The 20,634-nt window shown below is 42.8% G+C and overlaps 1 protein-coding gene across 1 annotated transcript in view; it reads right to left on the bottom strand.

The window, feature by feature from the left end:
- LOC143293346 (uncharacterized) overlaps positions 1-5,834 on the bottom strand; it is an 86,581-nt gene extending 80,747 nt beyond the window's left edge. The window contains exon 1 of the mRNA XM_076604124.1: positions 5,700-5,834. Within this exon, the coding sequence (XP_076460239.1) occupies positions 5,700-5,813 (114 nt within the window). The 5' untranslated portion in view covers positions 5,814-5,834. The remainder of the gene's footprint in view (positions 1-5,699) is intronic.
- Positions 5,835-20,634: the final 14,800 nt, after the last annotated feature.

A 20,634-nucleotide genomic window follows, 5' to 3' on the forward strand; every position in this document is an offset into this window, starting at 1 on the left:
GAATCCAGGGTTACGTGTAACTGTGTGTCCATCAAGTCAGTGTCACTGTTTATCACACTGTTGCAGGTGAATCCTACATGTAACTGTGTCCATCAAGTCAGTGTCACTGTTTATTACACTGTTGCAGGTGAATCCTACATGTAACTGTGTCCATCAAGTCAGTGTCACTGTTTATCACACTGTTGCAGGTGAATCCTATATGTAACTGTGTCCATCAAGTCAGTGTCACTGTTTATCACACTGTTGCAGGTGAATCCTACATGTAACTGTGTCCATCAAGTCAGTGTCACTGTTTATCACACTGTTGCAGGTGAATCCTACATGTAACTGTGTCCATCAAGTCAGTGTCACTGTTTATCACACTACTGCAGGTGAATCCTACATGTAACTGTGTCCATCAAGTCAGTGTCACTGTTTATCACACTGTTGCAGGTGAATCCTACATGTAACTGTGTCCATCAAGTCAGTGTCACTGTTTATCACACTACTGCAGGTGAATCCTACGTGTTACTGTGTCCATCAAGTCAGTGTCACTGTTTATTACACTGTTGCAGGTGAATCCTACATGTTACTGTGTCCATCAAGTCAGTGTCACTGTTTATCACACTACTGCAGGTGAATCCTACATGTAACTGTGTCCATCAAGTCAGTGTCACTGTTTATCACACTGTTGCAGGTGAATCCTACATGTAACTGTGTCCATCAAGTCAGTGTCACTGTTTATCACACTACTGCAGGTGAATCCTACATGTAACTGTGTCCATCAAGTCAGTGTCACTGTTTATCACACTGTTGCAGGTGAATCCTACATGTAACTGTGTCCATCAAGTCAGTGTCACTGTTTATCACACTGTTGCAGGTGAATCCTATATGTAACTGTGTCCATCAAGTCAGTGTCACTGTTTATCACACTGTTGCAGGTGAATCCTATATGTAACTGTGTCCATCAAGTCAGTGTCACTGTTTATCACACTGTTGCAGGTGAATCCAGGGTTACGTGTAACTGTGTGTCCAAGTCAGTGTCACTGTTGATCACACTATTGCAGGTGAATCCAGTTTGTCCTTTCCTACAGAGTAAGCAGCTTCTGATCAAATACTGAACTTGAGGTCAGAGGGGTCAATTTGCTGATGAGTTTCGCTATTTGTTTCCATGCCCCTTGTTATCACAGCATCAGTAAAAATTTAAAAAAATGTTTATCTACTTATTAATTATAGAATCCAGCCAAACTCCACTAAATTCCACTTACTGTGTTCTGAAAAAATACCCAAAAAAATATTGTTAAAGCCTTCATCTTGACTGTACGTTTCTTTTCAATAAAACTTTGCATATTGATAGGGAGAATAAAATTGTCTATTGTGAAGAAGAAATATTTGTGAAGGGTTATTTGTTTGTTTGCTAGTGTGGCCTTTTGTGTTTGCTTTTTGACATCAATCCTTTTATGTGGTATGTTAAAGATGCTCATGTATGTTTTAATGGCCCCACGGTGGCACAAGAAATATCTTGCCATCCTTGCCTTGTAATCCGAGTTGTCCATTATTGGGGTATTGTAATGTATGTGATTGTTTTTAAGTTTTCATATCTTGTTTTAAATATTGTGATGTGGTTTTAAAAGTAGTTATATTGGTGGTGTGATTTAAGATTGGATCATGTAGGTATTGTTATATTGGAATTGTGATTTGAGATTGGATCATTTAGGTATTGTTAAATTGGTGTTGTGATTTGAGATTGGATCATGTAGGTATTGGTTGATATGCATATTAAGTGTTGAGAGTGATGTTGTATTGTGTGTGCTATCAAGTTGTACGCAATGTGGTATTGTGTGTGCTATTTAAGTCAGAACTGGTCTCTGCCAACATTCATGATACAGAAATTATTGTTAGTGTTAGTACTTGGCTAGATGGTTAAGCAGGGTTATGTTTGTAAGTTCGTCATTTAAATGCATGTTTCACTTGTCAATTTTTACACTGTACAGAGCAGTTGAGCATGTTTTACTATGGAAAGGCAGTACATAAACTAAGTTGCTATTGACAATATCATTATTATCATTAAGAGCCAGTCTGTGGGACTTCACTGCTGAGAAGCCTGGGGCAGAGGCTCCCTCCTTGGTAGTTTTCAAGAGGGAGCTGAACAAGATCACAGTTTAGTCCCCCCCCCCCACCCCACCCCCTTTTTTTTTTCTTTTCTTTTTTTTTTTTTTTTTTACCTCCTCCGGAGGGATGCTGCGAGTGACGGTGGGAGGGAGTATGTATACATGTTCTTTCTCATTGTCACCCCCTCCGGAGGAAAGTTAGGTCTACTTAGGTTATGATTAAGTATTTACGCCTCTGCGCACACAGGTCATTACTAGTCAGTAATGATGGTTTTGTTCTTTCTTTTTGCCAAAGTTTGAAGGATTTCAAAGAAAAGAAGAAACACTAGCAGTAGCAATTGACCTTGAAGATGCCTACAATAAAGTCCAGTTTGCGCACCTCATGGAGCTGCTACTAAGGTATGGAGTAAGTTTGACACTGACAAGATGGATAGCAGCAGCGCTTCAGGAAAGAACCGTCGTCCTACGCCTCGGAGATTGGATGTCTGCACCTTCTAAACTATCCATGGGACTGCCACAAGGGTCTCCACTCTCTCCTGTCCTCTACAATGTCTACACGAAGGGCCTTGCAGACTTAAACAACAATGGAATTGCTCGGGTGCTTACCCTTGCGGATGACGGCCTGGTCTTCAAAACTTCGAAAAATGCTCAGGAAAGAACTGAAGCCGTCCAGAAACAACTAAACAATATTGCTCAATGGTGCAAAGACACAGGATCTTCCATCAATCCAGCGAAAGCCCAAACGTTGCTGTGCACCCTCAACAACAAAACCGCGAGCAAATCACCACCTTCTGTGTCATTCGATGGGATTCAAATTGAGAAAACTGAATGCCTACGCTACCTAGGAATACACTTCGACAGGATGCTGACCTTCAGAAAACATACGGAAAACACTGTTCTCAAATGCAAAAAGGGCCTTTCAGTCTTAAAAGCAATGGCAACCAAAGGAATTGAACAACGCCACCTCTTCCTGCTATACCAATCACTCGTCCTCAGTGTGATCGACTACGGACTTGGGCTAACAACACCGTCTCAAAGCAACCTCCTAAAATTAGAAAGAGTCCAAAATGAAGCTATGAGGCTGATCCTTGGAACAACAAAAGACACGCCCACAGAAACCATGCGATACCTGCTTGACCTTCCTTCAGTGCAGGCCAGAAACAAGTTAGAACAGGTCAAGACCTACTTCAAAGCATTAGAAAACCCTCAAAACCCACTGCATGACGCAGTCAAAGAACCAAAAGGCAGCCGTCTAGGACGAGGAAGATCATGGATGGGGCAAGCAGAAGACACAATCCAGCTAGTATGCCGACTTCAAGACCTGAAAGAAACAAAAGAATGGGAGAAAAACCCCGAAAACCTCAACCATCTATTCAACACAGTCATTTCACACACTCTAGGAAGACATTGTCGGGAATGGCCAGAGGGCAAAACTGATGCGGAAGTGAAGCTGCTTATAGAAGAAAACAGTAAAGAAGAGGACATCATCATATACACAGATGGCTCAGTCACCAAAGACCAGTCTGGCTGGGGATTCACTGCGAAACAAAATGGAAAAACAATTTGGGAAGAGAATGCTGCCTACAAAGTCACAACCTCCAGCCTAACGATGGAAGTTGAAGCTGTGATACATGCCCTCCAGTGGCTATCGTCCTTCCATACGCCCGGAAACCAACATGCCATGATTCTAACTGACTCAATGAACCTCATACAGAAAATTGAAAACGGAATGGGAAGCCCAGAGTGGCATAACGCAATGCGCAACTTTCAGATTAAAAAACTCACATGGTCATACTGCCCGGGACATGCAGGTGTTAAGGGAAATGAGCGAGCTGACAGACTTGCTGGTAACGCAACACCAACGAGCGGCCTACATCTAGGAAAATCGGAAATCCTCAGAAAAGTCAAAGAATACCAAAAAGAACAGGTACAAGGCCATCACACCATCGATCGCCTCAAAGAAATAAAGGCAGAGAGAGGGAGCGGCCACAAATCTAACATGAAAGGTAGAGCACGATGCTTTGCAAATCAAACAAATATCGGCATCATTTCCAAACCAACACTGCGCAAATTTCTTCAAAACGGAACAGAGTCTCTGTGGGCCTTTCCAAATACAATAGACCGAGCAACACACTAGACGCCACGTTCTTGGCATCAGAGATCTTTTCCCATCCCTCTTGTGGCCAGTCAGTGGCGGCTGTGTGTGTTTGTGTGTATGTGTGGGTCTGTGCTTTTGAGTGCGTTTGTGAATGCGCGAGTGAAATTGTACACAAGTGTCAGGAGAGATATGTGTACGTGTGTGTGTGTGTGTGTGTGAGGGGGGTGGGAGTGCGGGGGGAGGTGGGGTAGAGGATGAGGTATGTGAGTGTATGCATGCCTACACTGTGGAAGCAACAGGATATTGGAACGTGTATATATATATATATATATATATATATATATATATATATATATATCTTTGTATGTACGTGTGTGGGGTTGGGGGTGGGAGATATGGGCGTATGTGTGTGTGCTTGTACAAGTAAGTGTTCATCTCTGTGAGTGTATGTTTGTGTGCGAGTGTGTGTGCCGTGGAAGCTGCGATACGTAGACTAGAAATGAGTGTGTGGAGGAGGGGGTAGAGGAGGTGCAAGGTAATATGTGTGTGTGTGTGTGTGTGTGTGTGTGTGTGTTGGAGCTCATGTACGTTTATATGTATTTGACTGTGCTTTCATATATGTGAAACTGCATGTCTGGTGCATTTCTGTTATGCATGTGTGGGTGTATGTGTGAATGTGTGTCTTCATATTTTACATTTATTTGCTTATTTATCACCATTGTTGTCTTATTTATTTATTTATTTATGTTTTATTATTATCATTTTATTAGTATTACTAATATTATTACTACTACCTTTTTCTATATTATAATTATTATTTATTTATTTATTTATTTATTTATGCAAGCTTATCTATTATTTATTCCCCTGGTTTTTTTGGGTTTTTTTTTGTTGTTGTTGTTTTTTTCTTCAAGGCCTGACTAAGCGCGTTGGGTTACGCTGCTGGTCAGGCATCTGCTTGGCAGATGTGGTGTAGCGTATATGGTTTTGTCCGAACGCAGTGACGCCTCCTTGAGAAATTGAAACTGAAACTGAAACTAGTCAGTAATGACGGCTGACCTTCCAATTTGAAGATTGAAGACTCTGGCAGTGGCTGTCACGGGTGTGTTTTCATTTTCATTTGTACTTGCGTGGTTCAGTAGTTCATGGTAGTTCCAGAAAAATGGTTACAGAATGTCAAAATGCTGTATCAAACTTACACAACTAAAAAGAAGACTTTGGTTTTACCTATAGTTCAAGCTGTTGTATGAGAAAGCAAGCAAATATGATTGCATTGTCATGACGGGTGTTTGTTTTGACTACATACTGCGCTGACAGTGTACGTTTGAAACAAACTTGAGTTGCCTCCATGTACAAAACTAGTCTGAAAGCTAAGACTGGAGGGAACGTGACAGTTTACACTTCGATCAGACCCAACAACTTGGATTCAAAATCAAACGTGCTGCCTACTGTACTTGTTCCAGCTCAGTTTTGCAGCTTGACATACAAAGAAGTGACGCTTTGTGATTTACCATGATAATGATGTCCCTGTCGGCACTGACTGCCAGTCTGTCATCCACAGACCAGCACACTGTCTGTCGTTCATTTATGCTGCTTTGGTTGACAGAGTGAACAATGGACGCCATGTTGCCCCACAAATTGTTGAAAATTCGTCTGCGCCGCCGAAACGGAAGTCAGTGACGGAAGTCAGCAAACATTTCTTTTTTTATTTCGTCTGATTACCCCATCTCAGCCCAGTTCAGTTTTTCTTCTACTGGACGACCAACATCAGTATGCTGGTGAAAATTGTCGTGTTGTAGAAGGTTGCTGTTGGACGCAATTCAGCTGGGCTACCGAGGGATGTGCTATTCATTTACTCAAGGAAGCGTCACAGCGTTCGGATAAAACACATCTGCTATACCACATCTGCTAAGCAGATGCCTGACCAGCAGCATAACCCAACGTGCTTAGCCAAGCCTTCAGGAAAACAATTTTTTTTTAAAGATAAAGATAAAAAGAAGGGTACATAAATGGATTGGTCATCAAATTAATAAATAAATAAATGAAAATGAAAAAATAAATCTCAGTAAAATAAGTTTGTAAACAGATAAAGAAGTTTACACACACACACACCAAATAAGCAACAAATAATATGCAGTCTCACAGATATGAAAGCACAAACATATGTACACAGGCCAAACACTACATACAAAGCACACAAGCTCCGACATAAACACACACACACACACACACACACACACTGATTCCCCATCTCCCACATTACTCCATCGCACCCCCTTCCCACACACAGGCTCATTCAATGGCACACTCACAGACATTTACCCCTGCCCCCCTCCCACACGCATTCCAATGCACATACACACATCCCCCCCCCCCTTCCCCCACACGCATTCCAATGCACATACACACATCCCCCCCCTCCCCCACACGCATTCCAATGCACATACACACATCCCCCCCTTCCCCCAACACACACACCAGCACATCTAAACACAAACATTCCTGTAATCCATCGCTCCCACAATACAGACATACACACCCCTACCCCCAATGCCCACACACACACACACACGCACACTCACTCTTTTACTTTTCTTAGGATTTCCTTCTTTTTCGTTCGTTGGCTGCAACTCCCACGTTCACTCGTGTGAACACGAGTGGGCTTTTAACCCACCATGTAGGCAGCCACACTCTGTTTTCGGGGGTTCTTAGGATTTCTGATTTTCCCAGATGTGTACCGCTTGCTCACTCATGTGGAAGTCTGAGGCAGTATGATCATGCAAGCTTTTGAATCTGAAAGTTGCACATTGCCTCATGCCATTCTGGTCTCCCCATTCCACTTTTAATTCTTTGTATGCAGTTCATTGTCAGTCAGAATCATGACATGTTGATTTCCAGGTGTATGAACAGGTGAAACCACTGGAGAGCATGTGTCACAGACGGGCGCAATAGCTGATAAGCGTTGAACTTTCAATCTGAGGGTCCCTTGTTCAAATCTCATTGACGGCGCCTGGTGGGTAAAAGGGTGGAGATTTTTCTGATCTCCCAGATCAACATATGTGCAGACCTGCTTGTGCCTGAACCCCCTTCGTGTGTATATGCACGCAGAAGATCAAATACGCACGTTAAAGATCCTGTAATCCATGTAAGCGTCAGTGGGTTATGGAAACAAGAACATACCAAGCATGCACACCCCCTAAAACAGAGTATGGCTGCCTACATGGCGGGGTAAATAAACAAAATGGTCATACACGTAAAATGTTACATGTCTGTCTGATTGTGTGTGTATGCATGCCTGAAATCTGACTGAATGACACAGGAAACAAATGATGAGAGCCCAGCGGCAGCAGTCAGTCGGCTCAGCCCAGGTAGGCAGCCTGTTGTACAAATGACCCAGTGTTTGTAAAGCGCTTAGAGCTTGGTCTCTGACTGAGAATAGGCACTATATAAGTATTCATATCATATCATCACAGCTTCAACTTCCACAGTCAGGCTGGAGGTTGTGACTTTGACTGGTATTCTCTCCCCAACATTGTAGATGAATATCCTTCCATCGTCAAACACCATCCGTGCTGTTTTGAATCAATGCTAGTGTAACACGAGAATCTATGCACTCCCTCAAAATGTTCATGCCAAACAAAACAACAACAAAAAATCTTGTAAAATGTACACCTGGGTTAACTTCTTGTAAAAAATATAAATCTGAAGAACTGCTGTTGCTGTTGTGTTTTTTCAATCCATTATTCTGGGAGTTTGACCAGGAAGACATTTTTCTAGGGATTTCTTCTTCTTCTTCTTATGTGTTCAAGGACTGCAACTCCTGTATTAACATGTGGGCTTTTATGTGTATGATAATTTTGACAAATTTTTATTATTTTGACCATCGTTAAGGCAGCCATTCTCAGTTTTCAGGAGTGAATAGGGATGTTAGTCTGTGTCAAGACTGACACCAAGGCTCCTTGGAAAAATATCCCCTTGTAAGGAATATTACTCGGAATCCCCCTTTTCGAAAAATGTGTGGCACACAAGACTTTGAGTGAAGTAAACTTCTCATTGGTTAACCTTACTCCCAGCAAAGCCAGCCTCTTCTCCACAGAAAGGAAAACTAGAGTTTGAATCACTCAGGTGTTCGTTATGGATATCAATGTTGACCTCATCATCGACAATGAGGCAAGGATGTGTGTTATTGTCACATACATTTTGTCACCAGCAAGGATGTGTGTTATTGTCACATACATTTTGTCACCAGCAAGGATGTGTGTTATTGTCACATACATTTTGTCACCACCAAGGATGTGTGTTATTGTCACATACATTTTGTCACCAGCAAGGATGTGTGTTATTGTCACATACATTTTGTCACCAGCAAGGATGTGTGTTATTGTCACATACATTTTGTCACCACCAAGGATGTGTGTTATTGTCACATACATTTTGTCACCAGCAAGGATGTGTGTTATTGTCACATACATTTTGTCACCAGCAAGGATGTGTGTTGTTGTCACATACATTATAATCACCAGCAAGGATGTATGTTATTGTCACATACATTCTCATCACCAGCAAGGATATGTGTTATTGTCACATACATTCTCATCACCAGCAAGGATGTATGTTATTGTCACAGACATTTTGTCACCAGCAAGGATGTGTGTTATTGTCACATACATTCCCATCACCAGCAAGGATGTGTGTTATTGTCATATACATTCTAATCACCAGCAAGGATGTATGTTATTGTCACATACATTCTCATCACCAGCAAGGATGTGTGTTATTGTCACAGACATTTTGTCACCAGCAAGGATGTGTGTTATTGTCACATACATTCTGTCACCAGCAAGGATGTGTGTTATTGTCACATACATTCTGTCACCACCAAGGATGTGTGTTATTGTCACAGACATCCTGTCACCAGCAAGGATGTGTGTTATTGTCACAGACATTCTGTCACCACCAAGGAGGTGTGTTATTGTCACATACATTCTAATCACCAGCAAGGATGTGTGTTATTGTCACATACATTCTGTCACCAGCAAGGATGCGTGTTATTGTCACATACATTCTGTCACCAACAAGGATGTGTGTTATTGTCACATACATTCTGTCACCAGCAAGGATGTGTGTTATTGTCATATACATTCTAATCACCAGCAAGGATGTGTGTTATTGTCATATACATTCTAATCACCAGCAAGGATGTGTGTTATTGTCACATACATTCTGTCACCAGCAAGGATGTGTGTTATTGTCACATACATTCTGTCACCAGCAAGGATGTGTGTTATTGTCACATACATTCTGTCACCAGCAAGGATGTGTGTTATTGTCACAGACATTCTGTCACCACCAAGGATGTGTGTTATTGTCACAAACATTCTAATCACCAGCAACAATGTGTGTTATTGTTAGATATTTTCTCAATTCTGGTAAAATTCTGTAAACAAATCCACTCTGACAGGTACTCCAATATGCATGCACTCCAGGCTTGACTCAGCACATTGAGTTACACTGCTGGTCAGGCATCTGACTGAGCACATTGAGTTACGCTGCTGGTCAGGCATCTGACTGAGCACATTGAGTTACACTGCTGGTCAGGCATCTGACTGAGCACATTGAGTTACGCTGCTGGTCAGGCATCTGACTGAGCACATTGAGTTACACTGCTGGTCAGGCATCTGACTGAGCACATTGAGTTACACTGCTGGTCAGGCATCTGACTGAGCACATTGAGTTACGCTGCTGGTCAGGCATCTGACTGAGCACATTGAGTTACGCTGCTGGTCAGGCATCTGACTGAGCATTGAGTTACACTGCTGGTCAGGCATCTGACTGAGCACATTGAGTTACGCTGCTGGTCAGGCATCTGACTGAGCACACTGAGTTACGCTGCTGGTCAGGCATCTGACTCAGCACACTGAGTTACACTGCTGGTCAGGCATCTGACTGAGCACATTGAGTTACGCTGCTGGTCAGGCATCTGACTGAGCACATTGAGTTACGCTGCTGGTCAGGCATCTGACTGAGCACATTGAGTTACGCTGCTGGTCAGGCATCTGACTGAGCACATTGAGTTACGCTGCTGGTCAGGCATCTGACTGAGCACATTGAGTTACGCTGCTGGTCAGGCATCTGACTGAGCACATTGAGTTACGCTGCTGGTCAGGCATCTGACTGAGCACATTGAGTTACGCTGCTGGTCAGGCATCTGACTGAGCACATTGAGTTACGCTGCTGGTCAGGCATCTGACTGAGCACATTGAGTTACGCTGCTGGTCAGGCATCTGACTGAGCATTGAGTTACGCTGCTGGTCAGGCATCTGACTGAGCACATTGAGTTACACTGCTGGTCAGGCATCTGACTGAGCACATTGAGTTACGCTGCTGGTCAGGCATCTGACTGAGCACATTGGTTACACTGCTGGTCAGGCATCTGACTGAGCATTGAGTTACACTGCTGGTCAGGCATCTGACTGAGCATTGAGTTACACTGCTGGTCAGGCATCTGACTGAGCACATTGAGTTACACTGCTGGTCAGGCATCTGACTGAGCACACTGAGTTACACTGCTGGTCAGGCATCTGACTGAGCACACTGAGTTACACTGCTGGTCAGGCATCTGACTGAGCACATTGGTTACACTGCTGGTCAGGCATCTGACTGAGCACATTGAGTTACACTGCTGGTCAGGCATCTGACTGAGCACACTGAGTTACACTGCTGGTCAGGCATCTGACTGAGCACATTGAGTTACACTGCTGGTCAGGCATCTGACTGAGCACACTGAGTTACACTGCTGGTCAGGCATCTGACTGAGCACATTGAGTTACACTGCTGGTCAGGCATCTGACTGAGCACATTGAGTTACACTGCTGGTCAGGCATCTGACTGAGCATTGAGTTACACTGCTGGTCAGGCATCTGACTGAGCACATTGAGTTACACTGCTGGTCAGGCATCTGACTGAGCATTGAGTTACGCTGCTGGTCAGGCATCTGACTGAGCATTGAGTTACACTGCTGGTCAGGCATTTGCCCAGCATGTGGTCTCATACAGATTCTTCAGAACACATGACGTGCCTCCTTGAGAACCTGAAACTGAAATAAAACAGGGATGTGTGTTATTGTTACACAATTTTAATCACAAACAGTGAAGCGTGTTATTGTTACACAATTTTAATCACAAACAGGGATGTGTGTTATTGTTACACAATTTTAATCACAAACAGTGATGTGTGTTATTGTTACATAATTTTAATCACAGACAGGGATGTGTGTTATTGTTACACAATTTTAATCACAAACAGTGATGTGTGTTATTGTTACACAATTTTAATCACAAACAGTGATGTGTGTTATTGTTACATAATTTTAATCACAAACAGGGATGTGTGTTATTGTTACATAATTTTAATCACAAACAGTGATGTGTGTTATTGTTACACAATTTTAATCACAAACAGTGATGTGTGTTATTGTTACACAATTTTAATCACAAACAGTGAAGCGTGTTATTGTTACATAATTTTAATCACAAACAGTGATGTGTGTTATTGTTACATAATTTTAATCACAAACAGTGATGTGTGTTATTGATACATAATTTTAATCACAAACAGTGATGTGTGTTATTGTTACACAATTTTAATCACAAACAGTGATGTGTGTTATTGTTACACAATTTTAATCATAGTGATGTGTGTTATTGTTACATAATTTTAATCACAAACAGTGTGTTATTGTTACACAATTTTAATCACAAACAGTGATGTGTGTTATTGTTACACAATCTTAATCACAAACAGTGATGTGTGTTATTGTTACACAATTTTAATCACAAACAGGGATGTGTGTTAGTGTCTCATAATTCTTATTTTCTCACCTCTAGCTTTTTCCACCACTTAAGAAATAGAAGATTTACTTACAGTTGACAAAACTCCTCCTATGAATAATCTTGACAAAGACACACAGGTCAGTATGAATGACATGGACAGACACACAGGTCAGTATGAATGACGTGGACAGACACACAGGTCAGTATGAATGATGTGGACAGACACACAGGTCAGTATGAATGACGTGGACAAAAACACACAGGTCAATATGAATGATGTGGACAGACACACAGGTCAGTATGAATGACGTGGACAGACACACAGGTCAGTATGAATGACGTGGACAAGACACACAGGTCAGTATGAATGACGTGGACAAGACACACAGGTCAGTATGAATGATGTGGACAGACACACAGGTCAGTATGAATGACATGGACAGACACACAGGTCAGTATGAATGACGTGGACAAAGACACACAGGTCAGTATGAATGATGTGGACAGACACACAGGTCAGTATGAATGACGTGGACAAAAACACACAGGTCAATATGAATGATGTGGACAGACACACAGGTCAGTATGAATGACGTGGACAAAAACACACAGGTCAATATGAATGACGTGGACAGACACACAGGTCAGTATGAATGATGTGGACAGACACACAGGTCAGTATGAATGATGTGGACAGACACACAGGTCACCAATACTGGATAATGACACAGGTCACCAATACTGGATAATGACACAAGTCACCAATACTGAATAATGACACAGGTCACCAATACTGAATAATGACACAGGTCACCAATACTGGACAACAATACTGGATAATGACACAGGTCACCAATACTGAATAATGACACAGGTCACCAATACTGGACAACAATACTGGATAATGACACAGGTCACCAATACTGGATAATGACACAGGTCACCAATACTGAATAATGACACAGGTCACCAATACTGAATAATGACACAGGTCACCAATACTGGATAATGACACAGGTCACCAATACTGAATAATGACACAGGTCACCAATACTGAATAATGACACAGGTCACCAATACTGGACAACAATACTGAATAATGACACAGGTCACCAATACTGGATGGACAATGACACAGGTCACCAATACTGGACAATGACACAGGTCACCAATACTGGACAAAGAACAAGTCAGCAATACTGGACAATGACACAGGTCACCAATACTGGATAATGACACAGGTCACCAATACTGGACAAAGAACAAGTCAGCAATACTGGACAATGACACAGGTCACCAATACTGGATAATGACACAAGTCACCAATACTGGACAAAGAACAAGTCAGCAATACTGGACAATGACACAGGTCACCAATACTGGATAATGACACAGGTCACCAATACTGGACAAAGAACAAGTCAGCAATACTGGACAATGACACAGGTCACCAATACTGGATAATGACACAGGTCACCAATACTGGACAAAGAACAAGTCAGCAATACTGGATAATGACACAGGTCACCAATACTGAATAATGACACAGGTCACCAATACTGAATAATGACACAGGTCACCAATACTGGACAACAATACTGAATAATGACACAGGTCACCAATACTGGACAGCAATACTGGATAATGACACAGGTCACCAATACTGGACAATGACACAGGTCACCAATACTGGACAATGACACAGGTCACCAATACTGGACAAAGAACAAGTCAGCAATACTGGACAATGACACAGGTCACCAATACTGGATAATGACACAGGTCACCAATACTGGACAATGATGACACAGGTCACCAATACTGGATAATGACCTTCACCTTCACCTTCACCTTCACCTCTCCCGTAGTCTGGGTTCAGACCGTTGGGGCACCGCTGCTGACCTGGCCACCACCCCTCTCCACTCTTCACGGTTTTCTGATTTCCTCAGGGCGTCACCGAGCGTCAAGCCTGTCCACCCCCGGATGTTGTCTTCCCATCTCTTCTTCTGCCGTCCTCTCCTTCTGCCTCCTTGTACGGTGCCTTGCAGGAACGTTTTGGCAAGACCAGATGATCGGGAGATGTGTCCATACCACCTAAGTTTGCGTTTTTTCACAATGGACAGAAGGTCTTCGTAGGGTCCAATACTTTGCTTGATTCTGTTCTTCACTTCCGTGTTAGTGATGTGGTCTCTGTAGGAGATGCCAAGTAGTCTACGAAAGCATCTCATCTCGACAGCTTGGATTCTTCTCTCGATGTCTGCAGTCAGGGTCCAAGTCTCGCAGGCGTAGAGCAATATTGATATAACCAGGGAACGCATCAGTCTGATTTTTGAGCTGAGAGCGATGTTTTTGTTGTTCCAGATGGTGTTCAGCTTGTTGAGTGCCGTTGTTGTTTGGACAATTCTCGAGAGTACTTCTGGTTTACATCCTTCATCTGACACGATTGCTCCCAGATATTTGAAGCTGTGGACTGTTTTAAGCTTTTCGTCGTTGACTTTGATGTCAATGCTGATGCCGTTGGTGTTGTTAGTCATCAGTTTGGTTTTCTCCGCACTGATTTGCATTCCATACGATGTGGAGGCTTTGTCTAGATGTTTGACCAGGCTTGCCAGTTCTTCTTCTTTTCCAGCCAGTCCATCAATGTCGTCGGCAAAACGTAGGTTTGTGATTGTTCTGCCGCCTATGCTGACTGTTCCTACATGCTCTTCCAGTGCGTCAGTCATTATTCTTTCTAAGAAGATGTTGAAGAGTGTTGGGGAGAGTAGACAGCCTTGTCTCACTCCGACTGTGGTTCTGAACCAGTCCCCGATGCTATTGTTGAGGTAGACGGCGCTGGTGGCTTTGTCATAGAGGTGCTGTATCAGTCTGATCAGGTTGGCGTTGATGTTGTACAGATTCATGGTAACCCACAAAGCTGCATGCCAGACCCTGTCAAATGCCTTCTTAAAATCAATGAAGACGTGGTAGAGGTCTTGTTGGTGTTGATGGTACCTCTCACATAGCAACCTCAAGTTGAAGATTTGTTCAGTTGTGCTCCTTCCTGGTCTGAAACCTGCCTGTTCTTCAGCAATGATGTTTTCTGCTTGTGGTTTCAGTCTGTTAAGCATGATCTTCAACATGACTTTGCTGGGATGACTAATCAGGCTGATGGTGCGGTAGTTTTGACACTGCTGGAGATTGCCCTTTTGGATAATGACACAGGTCAGCAATACTGGACAAAGAACAAGTCAGCAATACTGGACAATGACACAGGTCACCAATACTGGACAATGATGACACAGGTCACCAATACTGGATAATGACACAGGTCAGCAATACTGGACAAAGAACAAGTCAGCAATACTGGACAATGACACAGGTCACCAATACTGGATAATGACACAGGTCAGCAATACTGGACAAAGAACAAGTCAGCAATACTGGACAATGACACAGGTCACCAATACTGGATAATGACACAAGTCACCAATACTGGACAATGAACAAGTCAGCAATACTGGACAATGACACAGGTTATTGTCAATGATCTGGACAGGGAAATGTAGTAAGAAGTGAAGTGGTTAGTGATACTGTCTGACAGCTGGAAGGGCATGGGTTCTATTCTCAGCGGAGCTAGGAATTTTCATCCCGCATATGTCTCCTACCTACAGTTCAGTGTGCTATGGGCTTAAAATGGAAAGACTGGGACCACACAGTCAAGAATCATCCACTTCACAGAAGTTTATTTGGATATGCTGCTCAAATTTCCTGAGCAACCATGCTGGTGTGCATCTCTTGAGCCAAGTCTGTAACATGGTATCACTATGAAAGGAAGAGTAGAGTACAGGCTTGTCATGCAGCCCCAAACCTCAAATGGACCTCCACAGTAGAGTACAGCCTTGTCATGCAGCCCCAAACCTAAAATGGACCTCCACAGTAGAGTACAGCCTTGTCATGCAGCCCCAAACCTAAAATGGACCTCCACAGTACAGTACAGCCTTGTCATGCAGCCCCAAACCTAAAATGGACCTCCACAGTACAGTACAGCCTTGTCATGCAGCCCCAAACCTAAAATGGACCTCCACAGAAGCATTGTGGTCATCATCACCATCATCCTTCATCGTCAATGAGAAAAAAGTCCCCAAATGCTGTGCCCTTTCATGTGCTGCTCTCAAGGTGACCCCAGTTCTGACCTCCCGGACACTTCAATACTGGATGAGTCCTGTCAAGGTCTTCAGCGTCCAGATTCATGGACTGTCGTTGGAGGGACGTGATGGCAGTCTCCACTCTGGGGTGGACGCTCGCTCAGTCTGGCTCCACAATGACGCAATTATTATTATCGGTAAAGGGCTTAGTTGGTGGTATCCTAAGTATGTTAAATCGGAACATGCACAACTGAACACCACTGAAGTGACTCATCAGTGTGTGTGGCCTCCTGACGACCTGAAACTGAGAGATCCCGGCGGACTGCGGACTGCGGACACTGGCACAAGGACAAACCCGGATGTGGCTGTGCATCATGGACTTGGAAACAGAAGCGTGGGAGTAATGCCACTGAAACGGTGCAAATGATGTGGCAAATGTTACATAATTATTATAAATGTATAATGCAATGTATTGAAAATCAGTTTATTCTGTCACTACATACAGACACGTATGTTGTCTGCAGTAACACAACATTTCATTATTCTTTTGTACAATTCTGATTTCTTCATTGAGTTAATATTCAATGACATTATAATTATGTTGGTGATATATCTTATGTACAGAAAGTTAAGCTGGCACGTGTGTGTGTGTGTGTGTGTGTGTTTGTGTGTGTGAGAGAGAGAGAGAGTGTGTGTGTGTGTGTGTGTTTGGGAGAGAGAGAGAGAGAGAGAGAGTGTGTACTGTACTGCATTGCATTGCATTACTTTCTTGTTACATCAGACATCTCTGTATGAAATTTAGGCTCTCCTTGGGGAAGGCATTACAAACCAATGCATTGCTGCTATTTTTCCATTCTGTTTTTGTGGAATGATCTTGATTATTTGTTTTACAAACCAAGTGGATTTTTCAACAGAATTTGTCAGTGTTAAACCTTTGCTGTTGCCAGTTCTTTTGTACATGCCAAAACATACAGCAAACATGACATCCATGTATCACCTCACCCAAAAGACTAGCACCCAGACCATCATAAATGTTTATCATCTCATCCAAAAGACTTGCCCCTAGACCATCACACCTGTTTATGATCTCATCCAAAACACTAGTACCCAGACCATCGCACCTGTTTACCATCTCATCCAAAATACTAGTACCCAGACCATTATGAAACCTGGTGCTTTCCTTTGTGGTTCTTCAAATGGTGATTCCTGTCAGTTGTCTGTGGTTAATGGTGATTCCTGTGGTTAATGATTCCTGTCTGTGGTTAATGGTGATTCCTGTGGTTAATGATTCCTGTCTGTGGTTAATGGTGATTCCTGTGGTTAATGATTCCTGTCTGTGGTTAATGGTGATTCCTGTGGTTAATGATTCCGGTCTGTGGTTAATGGTGATTCCTGTCCGTGTTTAATGGTGATTCCTGTCTGTGGTTAATGGTGATTCCTGTCCGTGTTTAATGGTGATTCCTGTCCGTGTTTAATGGTGATTCCTGTCTGTGGTTAATGGTGATTCCTGTCTGTGGTTAATGGTGAATCCTGTGGTTAATGATTCCTGTCTGTGGTTAATGATGATTCCTGTCTGTGGTTAATGATGATTCCTGTCTGTGGTTAATGGTGATTCCTGTGGTTAATGATGATTCCTGTCTGTGGTTAATGGTGATTCCTGTCTGTGGTTAATGGTGAATCCTGTGGTTAATGATTCCTGTCTGTGGTTAATGATGATTCCTGTCTGTGGTTAATGATGATTCCTGTCTGTGGTTAATGGTGATTCCTGTGGTTAATGATTCCTGTCTGTGGTTAATAGTGATTCCTGTGGTTAATGATTCCTGTCTGTGGTTAATGGTGATTCCTGTGGTTAATGATTCCGGTCTGTGGTTAATGGTGATTCCTGTGGTTAATGATTCCTGTCTGTGGTTAATGGTGATTCCTGTGGTTAATGATTCCGGTCTGTGGTTAGTGGTGATTCATGTCTGTGGTTAATGGTGATTCCTGTCTGTTGTCTGTGGATAATGGTGATTCCTGTCTGTGGTTAATGGTGATTCCTGTCTGTTGTCTGTGGATAATGGTGATTCCTGTCTGTGGATAATGGTGATTCCTGTCTGTTGTCTGTGGTTAATGGTGATTCCTGTCTGTTGTCTGTGGTTAATGGGGATTCCTGTCTGTGGATAATGGTGATTCCTGTCTGTTGATAATGGTGATTCCTGTCTGTTGTCTGTGGTTAATGGTGATTCCTGTCTGTGGATAATGGTGATTAATGGTGATTCCTGTCTGTGGATAATGGTGATTCCTGTCTGTGGATAATGGTGATTCCTGTCTGTTGTCTGTGGTTAATGGTGATTCCTGTCTGTTGTCTGTGGATAATGGTGATTCCTGTCTGTTGTCTGTGGATAATGGTGATTCCTGTCTGTGGATAATGGTGATTCCTGTCTGTGGATAATGGTGATTCCTGTCTGTGGTTAATGGTGATTCCTGTCTGTTGTCTGTGGATAATGGTGATTCCTGTCTGTGGTTAATGGTGATTCCTGTCTGTTGTCTGTGGATAATGGTGATTCCTGTCTGTGGATAATGGTGATTCCTGTCTGTTGTCTGTGGTTAATGGTGATTCCTGTCTGTTGTCTGTGGTTAATGGGGATTCCTGTCTGTGGATAATGGTGATTCCTGTCTGTTGTCTGTGGATAATGGTGATTCCTGTCTGTTGTCTGTGGTTAATGGTGATTCCTGTCTGTGGATAATGGTGATTCCTGTCTGTTGTCTGTGGTTAATGGTGATTCCTGTCTGTTGTCTGTGGTTAATGGGGATTCCTGTCTGTGGATAATGGTGATTCCTGTCTGTTGTCTGTGGATAATGGTGATTCCTGTCTGTTGTCTGTGGATAATGGTGATTCCTGTCTGTTGTCTGTGGATAATGGTGATTCCTGTCTGTGGATAATGGTGATTCCTGTCTGTGGTTAATGGTGATTCCTGTCTGTGGATAATGGTGATTCCTGTCTGTTGTCTGTGGTTAATGGTGATTCCTGTCTGTTGTCTGTGGTTAATGGGGATTCCTGTCTGTGGTTAATGGTGATTCCTGTCTGTGGATAATGGTGGTTCCTGTCTGTTGTCTGTGGTTAATGGTGATTCCTGTCTGTTGTCTGTGGTTACTGGGGATTCCTGTCTGTGATTAATGGGGATTCCTGTCTGTGATTAATGGGGATTCCTGTCTGTGGTTTATGGTGATTCCTGTCTGTTGTCTGTGGTTAATGGTGATTCCTGTCTGTTGTCTATGGTTACTGGGGATTCCTGTCTGTGGTTACTGGTGATTCCTGTCTGTGGTTTATGGTGATTCCTGTCTGTGGTTTATGGTGATTCCTGTCTGCGGTTTATGGTGATTCCGGTCTGTTGTCTGTGGTTTATGGTGATTCCTGTCTGTGGTTTATGGTCTGTGGTTAATGGTGATTCCTGACTGTGGTTTATGGTGATTCATGTCTGTGGTTTATGGTGATTCATGTCTGTGGTTAATGGTGATTCCTGTCTGTGGTTTATGGTGATTCATATCTCAATGGTTTCATTGAACACTGACCACCACTCTCCTGACTCAGACAGAAGCTGCCTTTTGTTTTACACCAAGGACATGGAACCAACAATCACACACCAAAACTGCCCATCGCCTTGCAATACGGCAGGTACTTTACATCAAAACTCAGCGTCATGTCAAACTGTAGCTGATGGTCTTACAAGTCTACTGGTGAAAGAATCGCCTCAAAACTAGACATGATGTCAAATCAGTTTGCTACAAGAGTGTCAGTAATCAGTATACATAGTTGACGTGTTGATGATTGTTAACAAGGTTTTACTAAGTTAACCACTTCAGCCAAGGGTTTCACTGAGCCAGCCACTTCAGCCAAGGGTTTCACTGAGTCAGCCACTTCAGCCAAGGGTTTCACTGAGTCAGCCAAGGGTTTCACTGAGTCAGCCACTTCAGCCAAGGGTTTCACTGAGTCAGCCATTTCAGCCAAGGGTTTCACTGAGTCAGCCACTTCAGCCAAGGGTTTCATGGAGTTGTTTTTTTTCAGGCATAGATTTCATAGAGTCGACCATTTCAGGCTGAAAATTTGACATGAATCAAAACTCACACGGTTCATGACAGTGACACTGACAGGATTCATAACATGAACATCGACAGTTCATGACACTGACAGGATTCATAACACAGACATCGACAGTTTGTGACACTGACAGGATTCATAACACAGACATCGACAGTTCATGACACTGACAGGATTCATAACATAAACATCGATAGTTCATGACACTGACAGGATTCACAGTATATACATTGACAGTTTGTGACACTGACAGGATTCATAACATGGACATCGACAGTTCATGACACTGACAGGATTCACAGTATATACACTGACAGTTCACGACACTGACAAGATTCATAACATAAACATCGACAGTTCATGACACTGACAGGATTCATAATAAAGACATTGACAGTTCATGACACGGACA

Source organism: Babylonia areolata, chromosome 19, assembly GCF_041734735.1.
Source record: "Babylonia areolata isolate BAREFJ2019XMU chromosome 19, ASM4173473v1, whole genome shotgun sequence".
In the NCBI taxonomy this organism is placed as follows: Eukaryota; Metazoa; Mollusca; class Gastropoda; order Neogastropoda; family Buccinidae; genus Babylonia; species Babylonia areolata.